At 32.6% G+C, this 14,782-nt stretch overlaps 1 protein-coding gene across 1 annotated transcript; it reads right to left on the bottom strand.

Moving 5' to 3' along the window:
- Positions 1–205: 205 nt before the first annotated feature.
- Positions 206–8,148, bottom strand: LOC140827852 (1-aminocyclopropane-1-carboxylate oxidase homolog 3-like). The gene is made up of 3 exons (XM_073190707.1): positions 7,584–8,148; positions 1,058–1,379; positions 206–604 (listed from the first exon to the last, which is right to left on the bottom strand). Exons 1-3 carry the CDS (start codon positions 8,099–8,101, stop codon positions 350–352), a joined length of 1,095 nt encoding a protein of 364 aa, XP_073046808.1. The 5' UTR covers positions 8,102–8,148; the 3' UTR covers positions 206–349.
- Positions 8,149–14,782: the final 6,634 nt, after the last annotated feature.

A 14,782-nucleotide genomic window follows, 5' to 3' on the forward strand; every position in this document is an offset into this window, starting at 1 on the left:
TTGTGTTTGGAAAAAAATGAAATTTGAAAAACAAAAAAAAATTAAGAATGTTTGATAAATAAGTTATTATAATATTGACTTTTTATCGTACGTAATTCTTTTATAGAAACATAATCAACATCTCACCGACTTTTGAATTTTAATTAAATTAAGCAGAAGCTAATGCAGAAGCGCACAAACTGATTTTCTTTAAGTCGATAACCAGAATTCAAAGCTCAAGTAATATTTATCACCGATAGAATTGGTTGATCCTGTACTGTATTACAATCATTATAAGCACAATACCAATTATATATATATATATGTGTGTGTGTGTGTGTGTGTGTTTTTTTTTTTTTTTGTTTGGTATTCAAACCCTGAAATGTGGTAGAGCGGAAGTTCCATCCAACCCCTTATCGTTGAAGTAGTTCACATATTCTGTCACAGTAGTTGGCCTGTATTTGGGTGGATCATCTTCGGACAAGAGTTCTTCGATCGGCTCGTAGAGTTTCGTGTCCGTCATCGATAAATCACTCCGGAAGAAACATGCGACGGAGATTCTTGGACTCACATTGTTCGCTAGCACTCTATGTTCTGCACTTTTGAACCTGTCATTCGACACAAGCTGCACCAGCAAATATAGGATGATCGATGAGACATTAATCAATATGCGACACGCTTCGTGCCACGACTCCCACTCGAGTCAACCCGAGCTTTGGTCGAGCTACAAGCTCATTTGTTTGTGGAAGTTAATTTCATGTCATATCCATGGAAGTTATATATTATGAAAATACACTCTATGGAAGAATTAAAAAAAATATGATAAAATCCGTTAGCATTCCCGGAAAAAAAATATATTCAGCGATGTCTTACGATTTCTTGTTTTCCTACAGGACAAAATAACCCTAGTGAAAATCCAAAAGTACCAAAAAAACTAAGCATATATAAAAACAAGTGTGACGTCATATTAGCACTCTGACGAAAAAAACATGGATTTTTGCATTGAGATCAATCGAAATTTCGAACAATAGAATACTTTCCCGGATGATTTTTAGAATTTTCAAGAAAAAGAACTTGCCTGAAGAAGGTCCCCAATATTTACCACCAAAGCTCCATGCACAAAGGGAACATCAACCCATTGATTCTGATACAGAACTTGCAAACCATTCACTCCATCATTCAAGAGCACAGTAAGGAAGTCACTATCTGCATGCTGGCTTGTACCAACTGTTAATTCCGGTTGAGGGCACAAAGGGTAATAATGGCACAAAAGTGTAAGCCCCTCACCGCACTCCATCACCCCAAGATGATTGGGTTTGAGGCCAAGTGCCTCAGAAAGTAATTGGAACAGCGTTTTCCCAAGCTTTAGGATTTGGTTTGTGTACTCAAACATTATATCTCTGTAGAAATAACCAAGTAAATGGACTCAGAGGACATGTTTCTGCTGTGTATACTCGGTTTTTTTTAATGTTATTCCGAGTATGAGATCTGAATCTAGAAATAGCAATGGTCTATCTCAAGTATTCTAAATTGTACAACAGCATAAGTGTCAAGTTCGTTTATATATTAGAACCACAATACAAGTTGTAGGACCGAGTGCTTACCGTTTTACCAAAAGCTATAGCTGGTGGTAATGGTGCAACTCAAATCTTTTAAACTACACAGCAGCTCAAGCACCACGGTTCGATCGCTCTACCAAGCAAGGACAATTATTGTACCCAACAATCTCCCTCCCAATAATTGCACTCCTTGCAATCAATGGGAATCGAACCCGTGAACTTGGCTCTGATACCAATTGTAGGACCGAGTGCTTACGCTTTACCAAAAGCTATAGCTGGTGGTAATGGTACAACTCAAATCTTTTAAACTGCACAGCAGCTCAAACACCACGGTTCGATCGCTCTACCAAACAAGGACAATTATTGTACCCAACACAAAGTCTTTCAAAATTCTATTTCTTTCCCTATAAATGTAGCATGCAAACACTAAAGTTGTCACAAGGAAATGCAATCATTTGTTTCGAGGTAGATTTTTTTGTTGAATAAATGATTCTAATACAGTTTTTTTAATAAGATGAACAAATTATTCTTATTGGAGTTTTTTGTATACATATAGATTGATGGTACGTATATAGTTGTCGAGTCTTTTTCTTTATTAGAAAAAAATATCAAGGGTAAGATAATCGGAATTAGCGAGAGACCGGCTTCTGGATTTGAATAAAGTAAAAGGAGAAACAAAATTTGGAGTTAAATAAATATAAAAAAACTATTTTTTAAGTGAAAATGAGAATGTGAAAAATATGCATGCTGTAAAAATGTAAATAAATTATTCTGATTATTATGTCCCGGATTTTCCAAAATATCTATATGATAGTATATATATTAAAGCAATAAATATTAAAATTAAATAAATACAGACTCTTGATTAAATAAAAGATTATATATGCATGTAAAATTCGAATTTATTACCTAAAGATAAATTTGAACAAAATTTTATAATAAATAATAATATCTTAGAAGTAGAAATCAACCAATTTGTTCAAAAAAAAAAACATCTAAAGTTTAAACTAACTAATTTAATCAGGACATGAATACTCATTCGATTTTGACTTTCTGTTAAAATGTTTGAGTTGGATATGAAACTAATAAATGATAGGTTTATTTTGATTGATTAAATTTTTAATAAGATGTTAAATTATAATTTTGTCTTTTTCAATAATTAAATAATATAAAATTTTAAAAATATAAAGGTCGTGTCGTAATTTTATATTGGATAATTTGATTGATTGGTGATAAATATTAATTATTTGATTGATGTTAAATACATAATATATATTGTAGGAACATTTTAAGTTTTGATAATTTAACAAAACTTTTGATCCAACGGATATTTACAGAGCCTGACTTAACTGAATTCAAAGAGACAAACTGAAAATTCATTAGAAAATTTTTTCTAAATAATCTAATTGATTAAATACTCGAACTTATAAAGCATAAGAAAGATACCGAAGCCAGATCGATTGAAGGATACTGATGAAGCTCAACTGACAGTATATCTAAGTTGATCAGTCAGTCCAAATTGAAACATTCCCTGATGAATCAACATATATAATTGGTGATAATGGATCAGAGCTCAGTTGAAATATGTGGATAAAGTTTTCCGTACCAAGCGTTACTGAATCTTGACAGAATGTCAGGTTAATGCGCACAACCAGGACATGTCAGAAAGGACGATGACATGACGACAAAGACATTTGTATTTGGAAACATATATATTATTTTGAAAAGATTATCTTTTCAGTTTAAGGTATAGAATATATCAGTTGAACAAGCTCGGAAGGCTACACATTTACATAATCGATCTTTGAACCTTTGAAAGCAAAATGATCTTATATGAAAAAGCTTTGCGAGCTAAATTGAAAAACCAATACACGTTGATAAGTTATCATCTGATCATTGTCAAGATCAAATTTGTGATTAGAATTTCCTAGTGAAATCTATGTAATTGAGAGTGAGAGGTTTTATTGCTCAAATCATTTTAGATAGAAGTTTACTAAGAATTGGTAGGTTCGATGCTACATGTGGGGGCACTAACCCCATATGGTTTGGATGGACAAGATTCACACACATATGTGATTTTAAAAAAATTAGTGGATCCCATGTATGTGTGGCTAAATTTGGGCCCTTGATTCTATCATGGGGATAGTGCCCCTACATGTAGGATGTAATCAACCGAATTGTAGATATATAGATAAAAATTCATACTGAAATAGGTGATTTCAAATTGTTTGCAATTACCAAAGCCTTTTAGTGCAATCTCTCTGTGAGGAAGAAGGGTTTGACATAGAAGTATTGAAGTCTCCGAACATCCTGAAACAACTTCGTACTTATTTAAATTTGAGTTTACCTACTGTAAATACTATTCAATAGAACCCAACTGATTTTCTTGATAAGTCATTTGTTTGAATAGTCTCAGTCAGTATACTTCTGCACAATTCATAGTGATCGACTTATTGTGAACACAAATGCGAACACAAATGACAAGCATAAAATTCAAGTGTTCTAACCCAATCGAAATATTTGTTGAGATAAGTTTATTTACTCTCCTCTAAATTTATTTCCGACCCTAACAAATACTTAAAATTGCAACCAAACATTTGATGTTATTGAAGTATTTTAAATAAAAACTACATTGTTGGTATCATTTTTCAAGTTTCAGTCTCAGTTCGTTACATTTGATCTTCTATAATTTGTCATTTTCTTACGCGGTGAGATGTGGAACTAATGTGGTGCATACATAGCGTCAACTTGTTTCATGTCATATCAGATTCCACATGAAAAATAATTAAAATTTGCCTATAATAAAAAAATACAAGGTAAAGTTGAAATTTGACAATATAGATGAAAAAAATCACAAAGAGATAAATATATATTACTAAAAATGTAGTTTTTCTTATTTTAATAATCCAGTTTCATCGACCCAACCAAACATAACCCAAGGTTGCATTTGGATTGATGCATGTTATTAAATCTACAAATTTCAAATATATTCAAATATATTTTGATGATTTTAGCAAAGCACGCCCATAAATTTCAAATTCACCCATTGCAAGTTTATATAGTTTTTTTTTGTTAATTGCGATGAATTTCAAGTTTACTCCATTATGAGAGCATTTGAAATTTTTCTGATTTGTGTAACTAATATGTAAACAGTGAGATATTAATTTAAAGTTAACTTCAACAATTATTTTATTATTAACAAAAAACTATAATCGAAATCCGTAGATTTTAACCTCTTCTTTTTACCTATTCAAAGACAACCTAAAAGAGTTCTGCACGAGTCAACAACACTTGCCCATACACATACATGCAAAATACATATGGCTCCGTTGTAAAAATGCATGCACCTTATATATTTTAAATATAGTAGCTTTCTAAAGTTGTCAATTTGAGTTTGACCACTTAGGCCAACCCAAACCCGCAAAAGGCTGGTTGGGTTACTATTTTGGTGCTCCGGACTTAGGGATGTAAACGATCTAAACCAAGCCAAACATTATCAGGCTTGAGCTTGGCTCGTTTAAGATTAATTCAAGCTCGAGCTACATCCAAACCAAGCCAAACAATATCAGGCTTGAGCTTGGCTCGTTTAAGATTAATTCAAGCTCGAGCTCGAGCTTGATTCGAGCTTTTATAATCTGGCTTGAGTTTGGCTCGTTGAAGATTGATAGAAGCTCGAGCTTTTATCATCAGGCTAGAATTCAACTTGTCTTGAAATTACTAAACTTGTGAAAAGTTCGAGTTCGACTCGTTAAAAGCTCGTTTATCATGTTAATCAAGCCGGGCTCGAGCTTGGTTTATTAATAGCTCGTTTATCATATTTAACAAGCCTGACTTGAGCTCGGCTCGTTTTCGCGCTCGTAAAGCATACAATTGAGCTCGAATTTGAGCTTGATTCGAACTTGTTAAAATTAAATATATCTATGAACTAATTTTATATTAGACATAAAAGTTTAACTTTTATTAGTACTAATATTTTTATTTGTCAACTCAACAAATGAGTCAAGCTCGAGCTTACGAGCCACCTAAACGAGCCGAGTTCGAGCTCGCGAGCCTATTAACGAACATGTTTGCGAGCTCCCGAGCCGAATACGCTTAGGCTTGAGCTTGGTTTGATTAAATTGTCAAGCTCAAAATCGAGCTGAGCTTGGTTTGATATGATTAACAAACGAACTCAAACAAGATTTTTATCGAGCCGAGCTCCGAATAGCTCGCGAACGGTTTGGTTTGTTTACATCCCTATCCGGACTGACCTACTAGGACTGCGGGTCGGGTTGATTAATTTGAATTTTATATTATTTAAATGGTTTATCTAAGATTTTTTTTCTATTTTTGATCATTTAAAAAAATCGACAGCCCGTATGGATCCCGCCTTGTTTGGTGGCAAGCAGAGGTGGCGACGGTTTTTGCGAAGGAATAAATCGTCGCTAAGCAAATTAGCAACGATTTTAGCGATATGAATTAAAACCTTCGCTAAAGTGATCACTGTCGCAAACATATTGTGACGGTTTCTCACAACTCGTCGTTAATTAATGACAGTTTTGAGAAACTTAATCGTCGCCAATATAATGAAGGAATATGACAAACCGTTGTAGCTGATGTGTAATCATAAATTATTTTTTTGTAGTGTCTGGTAGCTTGGATGTGAGTCATGTGACAGTTGTTAGGTCTAGTTGAAATGGACATTCCTTGTTTTTATAACAATTATATTCCTCCTATTCTTTAATTTTTTTTGACAATTTATGTCATAGCTGACGTATAATCATAAATGATTGATTTGTTCGACGATGCAAAAATGGGATTCGAAAGGACCACATGCTAGACATTATCTTAGTTTTCCGGTAGCATTCCGTCAATGTTTTGATCACAATACATTTTGATCCGGTTTAAGATCTAATTTTATTAATCAAATAGTTATCCATAAAATTGGATCTTAAACCGAGTCAAAATGATTATTAAAACAACTTAAAATTTTAACGCTAAATATTGGACTATTAATCTATCCTTATTTAATCCACCCAAACAAACACACTGAGACATTAATAGTTTAAAGTACTCAGTCGTAAACGTGTCAATTCGGGTGGGTTGAGTGAGTTGGGTTAGGTTTGAACAATAGTACTATTCAAAAATTGTTCAACTCGAATCCGAGTCAACCCGAAAACTCTCAACTCAACCCTGAACTCGAATCAACCTGATTAACCTGGTTTTAATTTTTTTCTATTTTTAAAAGAAAATTAAATAAAATTCAAAAAAAATAATATTTTAATTTAAACACATAATAACAAAATCTCCTTCATATATATGATTTAAATTTGAAAGTCTAATCGTAGAAAAATAAAATTACTAAATCAAACAAATAATTGTTTAAAAAATAAAAAATGTTCAAAATAAATATTAAATTATGAAAATTTTATGATATAAATACACAATAAATATTTTTCAGACATACAATATATAAAAAATATAGGTAATATTTATTAATTATATTTTTTAAAAAAAATTTAAAATTTTCGGCTCAATCCGGACCTAACTCGATCATTTTTTCGAGTCAGCTATTGAGTCCAACATGAACCAGAAAACCCCAAACCCAAACCTAATTTTTTTCAGGTTGAACCATGTCGGGTTGATGAGTCGTGTCTGATTTTGACACTCCTACTCAGTCGTGTTAAATTCACTTCGTATCTTACGAGAATCGAATTCTATTATCAAATTATCTTTTTTTTTTTGAAAGGTTATAGGCGTCTAATGTTATCTGATCAACAGACATAAATGAATTCAAACAAAAACCTAGTTTTCGTCGAAAATTAAGATACCGTCAGGTTAACTCGGGTTTAGGTTACAGTATCCATCCACTGCTCTAAAGCTAATCGCCCGCATCTAGATTCATATCACGGGGAGAAAAGAAAGTATGTTACGTTTAGTACGTAATTATTAGAACAAACTAAAAATAAAAAAATTAAAATTTGTGAGGAAAAAAAAAAAATTACTTTAATTTCCCTTATAAATTATCCCACGTGAAATATAATCGAGAACAAATAAGAAAATTACCTGCAAACCTCCGGCAATTCCTCAGGTTTGGGAGTATCGGGCGCCATTTGACAGTAAGCAGTATCCCTCCAATTAGCAGAAGGAGCACTAAACAGATCAAAATTACTGTTGTAAATAACCCTTCTGCTCAAATCCCTCGTGTACCACTCCTTCTTCACTTCATCGTCCTGCTCGTAAAATCTGCGCACCCCATCGAGCATTTCCTGCAAAATACCTTCGCAGATCCCATGGTTGATCACCTGGAAGAAACCCCACGTCTCCGATGCGGCTCGGACTTCGTCGATCACGTTCTTGCGCTTGATGGGATTGTCGTGGATGGATTCAAGATCTATCAGCGGGAAAATGAGGTTTTGATTCGTCGGGTTTGGACTATAACTCGGAGGTTGGATGAAGATTCTTGGGATTTTGGTGATGCCTCCGTCGGCTAAACCTTTGACGCCGGTTTTCGTTTCGTCGAAAGCTTTGAGTTCTTGATCTCGGTCGTAGTTTGGTTCGCCTTCGGTGGGATTGGTGGCCATTATCGAAAGCTGCGTTTAGTTTTCTAGTTATGTTATAATATAGAAAATATTGTGTGCCAGTATATTTATTTTTCTTTAATATCATCAAATTATTTTATAGTTTTCTTTGGAATCAAACTATTAAATCTATAAATTATGGAAATATTATTTTAAAAATAATTGTTATAAGAGTAGGTCTCTCGTGAGACGGTCTCATGAATTTTTATCTGTATGACGGGTCAACCATACCGATATTCATAATAAAAAATAATACTCTTAGCATAAAAATTAATATTTTTATGGACCCAAATAAGAGTTTTTGTGTTGTTATAATCGTTATATCTAGGAAATTTAATTTAATTTTTCAAATTAGTTGATTTATATATTTCAATAATAATAATAATAATAATATATTATGCAGACTGTACATAATAAATAGAATTGTGGTGTATTTAAATGATCTCATAATATATTAATTTTTTAAAAATTATGTGTATATAATACTAGATTATGATGAGTGGAGTTATAGAAAATCATTAAAACTAAAACTCTTACATGGATATAATTAGTATAATTCGAGCTAAGATTTTTGTACCAAAAAGTAGAACTTAATGATGTACTTTAACTATGTATATGAGCTGAAATATATATATATATATACATATATATATATATATATATATATATATATGTGGGGACCCGGACACTAATCACGTTCTAAATCATAATTATGACTAATTAATCAATTATAATAAACAGGGTCTAAATTTTTTTTTTAAATTACACAGCGGAAACATAATGTAATTAAATTCAAATTACATATTAAACATAGCATACAATTATTGTATGATCTACAATAATCCAACTAGGTTCAACTACAAGTCAGTGCTGAATCCTAAGTTGCTTCAAAGCCCGGATCTCCATGCTATCTAGTCCAGCCTCGTTCTCTTCTCGACCCTGATCCTAGCCCACCTGTTGCCATGCACACATACAAACAAGACAACAGCCAGATAACTACGGTGAGATATAAATATCCCAGTATAAATCATGTATACATGCAATCATATAAACAATATAAAAGCATATATAAAAAATCATATCATATATCAAAATCATGATATCAATCCATAACAAGAATAAATCATATTCTATACATGTACTCTAATCCGGAACATAATTCAATATCCAGAATAATTCTATTCTAAGCATGTACCAATATCAGGAACAACAAAGAACATGAACCATATTCAGGAACATAATCAACATCAATAAATAAAAATCAATATAATTGTCACTCAGACTCGTGACTCTACGTTTTAGACTAGACTCAATCCTAGCCTAGGGATCCCGTTTTCCAGATGTGGTATTCCTATATAGACCAACAGTAATAGAAAAGACTTAAGTTCTATCCACGTCGATATAACCAAACATCCAGTGTCCTGACCTAACCGTCATGGACTGTGGTCCTATCACCAATATCATGTCCTGTGACAAAGTGCAATGGGCCAGTGACGAGTCCTCACTATCCGGCCCTTCTGTCACAAGATGAAATGTCCATGACTAAGCATATCCGCCTATGACTCAAGACATACATTGTCTATAAATCCATAGACCAAAGATATCAATCGTATTCAATTGCAAATAACAATGCAATAAAATAAAGTATGTGATTTAGGAAAACTCGAGTCAAACCTCACTCGAGTTGTGCAATCCCAACTCAACATTAATTTATACCTTTATCTTCTCGCTCAGAAGAAGAAGAAGTCCCGACTCTATCTCGGTCCATTCCCAATCTGATAATAACAATACCGAACAGATATAACATCAATATTCAACTCAATTCAATACCTGTTCTGATTAATATTCAAATCAAAACACTTAATCTGATTAATGTCAATCGACATACGGTATCACAATCCAATCTAAATCAATACCGAATCTGATCAATATCAACCCACTGATGTTTCGACGGTATAACCATACAGTCTCGATAATCCCCGTCAGTCCGAACATCACAGGTATAATACCAGAACTCATAATCGATATCGATATCAGTCATAATCTCAATAACAATACATATCTGATATGAATTCTCAGTCAAATCGATTCCAAAAATCATAACAATTACATAAACAATCCGTTCGTTAATCTGACTTCAATTATACGATGTCTATTATGTCAAGAACATCATATATGACTCATATTCAATTCTGACCATAGCATAATTTCAAAACATGTCAAAACATAGCAAAACTTACGTCCAGTTGTAGCCTACGTTGATAGGAACTCGGTACCGTACTCAGATTCAAAATCTGACGGACGGATTGAAGTAAAAAGACGTAAGGATTTTCAACACATATACAGAAGCTTTTCTCGATTTCTTCCGAATGAATTTATCAATGTTTGTACATATATATATCTATATACATACACGTTTGCATGCAAATGACCAAGTGGCAATTTCTTGTTTCACATGCCTCGCGCTCGGGCGGTAAGAAAGTACCGCTCGGGCGCGGAGCCTTCTGTCCGAGACCACGCTTATTATCTATTGGCGCTCGGGCGGTAATTCTTTACCGCTCGGGCGCCATACGTTCTGCCCAAACTTAATAATTATGGTGCATTGGCGCTCGGGCGGTTCTTTTCTACCGCTCGGGCGCCACGAGTTCTGTACAAAATCTTGTTTGTCTTGCACCGACGCCCGGCTTCACCTCTCATGTCTTATTTGGCTCCTGTGATATTTTCAAATCACAATTCTGATAGTTAATCAACGTCTGATTACAGTCATTAAATCTCGGTCATTACAATATATATATATATATATATATATATATATATATATATATATATATATATATATATATATATATATATAACTAATTATAGTAAATCTCATGTGAGACCGTCTCACGGATCTTAATATGTGAGACGGGTCAACATTGTCCATATTCACAATAAAAAGTAATACTCTTAGCATAAAAAGTAATATTTTTTTATGGATGATTCAAATAAGAGATCTGTCTCACAAATACGATCCGTGAGATCGTCTCACACAAGTTTTTGTCATATATATATATATATATATATATATATATATATATATATATATATATATATATATGTATAGCCTTATACACGCAAGTATACAAAAATGGATGCGTTGTTAAAGTCCACGTATGGACACTCTCTTGCTTGCACATGTTTTCTTTCATTTACTTTCACGATCGTAAAATCATGCCATTCCACGCGATGCTCACTATAAAATAAAGAGATAATTTTTGATCTAGTAATTTGCCTTTTTTCTCATTTTAGTCTTATTATAAGACAATTTATGTTCTTAGTCCAATAATTTATAATATTTTCCAATTTCAGTCTTTTTCCCCCAAAATTGAAATCTTCCATCAGAAAATTCCTAGCTGGCGGCCGAAATGCTGAGCTGTAATTTGAATTGGAGGTTTTGATTTTTGGTGGATTTTTCAAAGTCCTATATAAGTAAAAAATATAATAGAAAAACTAAAACTAAATCCACAAACAAATTCCAAAAAATGAAAAATCTTTTAAAAAAAAGCATATTCTCAAAAAAAAAAAAAAAGCCACGACAATATAAAAGATTAAACTCAAAACAATTTTCAATTTTTTTCTCCAAATCGCGATGCATTTCTGAATCCAAATAAATCGATGCAACTCAGAAGTCCTCTTGCTCGAATAAATTACAAAGAGTTTTAGTCTTCGACCTTTGTGAATCCAGAAGTCATTGCTTTGAAATGAAAATTCACCACTCAAATGGAGCGAAACTTCCTCCACCAGAATATGGTTTGACTTCTTGTTCTATTTTGAGTACTCACTTTTTTTGTGGTCCATGTGTGTTGCATCTTCTTTTAATCATTATAATCTTTGTGGATCCGTGCATTTTAAATGCTACGTTTGTCCTTCGACAACGAAACAAATTTTTTAATTTTTGAGTATTTATATTCTTCATGCTTGCTAAGTAGGGTACAATACTATATATACTAAATTTTGGTCTATTTATATATTTATATTCTTCATGTTTTGTATATTTCATGGATTATGAAATGAAACATTGGCATTGAATGAACAAATTTCAGTTATGATTATTTCATACGAAAGTTTTTTATTTTCATGGATTATTTTTATGATTCCTTCTGGGAGAGTAACAAAACTTATGAGAAAGCAAAAACGAAATTGGAAAAGTGGCTCAATCTGAATTAAAGCCATTTCATTGCTAATACATTATCGAACCATGGTTTTGAATGGTTGTCAATGAGGAAAATGTTTGCATTGATTCATACTTTTATATGTTAGGCTGATACCAATAATACATTGATTCATAATTTAATATGTTAATCACATGCTCACCTTGACAATAACAAAATAGATTACAACACTGCTCTAAAATCTACAAAGCTTCATATTAGCACATGAAAGTTAGCAAAGTGACGGTAGAAGCAGATATTCTAAACATTGTAGAAGCTTTGTATCTTCAAAACATAAAAATCTTCAAATCTTCATCTTCTCGATAACCAAAATCACTCATCAAAACATCCACAAAGCAAACCAAATCAACCACGGTAGCACAAGAATCAACTTCAAAGTCATGTTCTCCCTCCCTAGCCATTTTTTGATTTTCTTCTTTTCGCACATTTATCTTCCGTTTTATTCCTGAAATTATGTTCATAGCTCTATAACACATTGGTGGATCCTCCCAAGCAAAAAATTAACAGCCACCTTTTTGTAAAAGAAAAAGAGACCAAAATTGAAATGAACATTGAAGGGAAATATAGCTTCCTTATTTAATTGATATAATTTCTTATCTTAAATAATTTCCTTAATATTATCATTTCTTGTTGATTTGATTGTGTATAATATTTAATGAGATTTTTTCGTTCTAGATAATGAGATAAGTATGCAAGTATTATCATGATATGATATCAATATTTAAAAGAGGAGTTTATTTTCTAATCAAATTGTTACCTTTCTTATCTTATAGATTTCATTGTGAGGAATGTGATAAATAAGAGAAGCGAGGATAGTGATGGTTTGACGCACTATCGATCAATCATACACCCACGCTCGTGCTTTGTGGAATTTCAGAGGAAAATATTCTTCATGAGACGTGCATTTTTGAAGTGTGCAGATACCGCGTATTGCCTTGAATTTTGGATACATCTACAGACAACATCTGTTACGAAGTTGGCTTAATATCGTTTTTGTTTCTCCTGTTTTGGCATCACGTTTTTGTTTGCTTTCTTGACTAAGTTTATTTCAGTTATTTGTTTCAGAAAGCGTTTATTTTCTCAACGCATTGAGGAAATTGATTTTAGTCACAATCATTAGTGTTTGGTTTTTTTGTAAACGATTTGGTTTTCTAGTGATTAAGTTTTGCCTTGAGGCACCGCACAAGTATGTATACTTATGCATATTTAATCTTGTCCATCTATTTATTTAAAGTCAATATGTGTTATAAATTTTAATATTCCGCTGCATGTTGTCTTAAATGTTATAACATTTGGCACAACACTTAATTATGATATAACACAAATTCACAACATTTAATTCACTAGCTGTTACTATATAACCTTACATCTGTCAAGCAATATTCCTTACAAACATTTATAGTACCTTTCTGTCAAAATTTAGAAATACATGAAAGGAAACTAAACCACCACCTTCCAATCTATCCAGCCATGAAACCTCCTACCATGGTTATCATTTGTCCAAGAAGTTCGTAATACCACTCGTTCGCACACTTACAGAACATGGAATTAGTTTCATATGTTGAAGACATCTTTCTATTTCGAATTAATTCAGGAACCGGCGTGTTCTTCAAACTTCTATGAGAAAACTAGATTCAGAGGTTTGGGAGAATTTGGTTAATGGATCAGAAATGCATCGTGATTTGGAGGAGAATAGGGTTTGATATTTGATGTTTAAATAATTGTTGTACTCTTTTTATATAAGTTTTTTTTTGGAATATATTTGTGGTTTATTTTTAGAAGTGATGTGGATTTAGTTTTATTTTTTCTATAATATTATTTACTTATGTGGACTTTGAAAAACCACCAAAAATCAAAACCCCCAATTCAAATTAAAGCTTAGGCATTCCGGCAGCCATCTAGGCATTTTCCGATGGAATATTTCAATTTTGGGGAAAAATAACTGAAATTGGATAATATTATAAATTACTGGACTAAGAATGTAAATTATCTCATAACATGACTAAAATTAGAAAAAAGTGCAAATTACAGGACCAAAAACATAATTTTCCAAAAAAATAAGATATGTATTTCTTTTTGGTGGAAAGGTGGGACTGCTATCGATGACCAGACAAACTATTTCATCGGCAAGCTACTTGAAAACTCCTGAAATCACGGATAAAATTTTGATATGATGCTAAGTTAAATATTTGAAATTTTTAAGTGGTGAGAAATGAAATTAGCATGCAAAGATATATCTATATGTTCACTTGATATGAGCTTCCTATGTACAAAACAAAGAATTTTCGGATATTTGGAAGGTGGTTATTCCAATAATTCATGAGATCAACATATTAGATCAGGAATTGAGTCTCTCCTAATTCCGACAAATCAATCAACCAATGAGATTATATCATATGGGAGATGGGGACATAAGCAAGACCTTGAGGAGCCAGGTCGGCCTCAGTCAAACCGACACATTGAACTGACC

This window comes from Primulina eburnea, chromosome 3 (genome assembly GCF_022965805.1).
Source record: "Primulina eburnea isolate SZY01 chromosome 3, ASM2296580v1, whole genome shotgun sequence".
Taxonomy (NCBI): domain Eukaryota; kingdom Viridiplantae; phylum Streptophyta; class Magnoliopsida; order Lamiales; family Gesneriaceae; genus Primulina; species Primulina eburnea.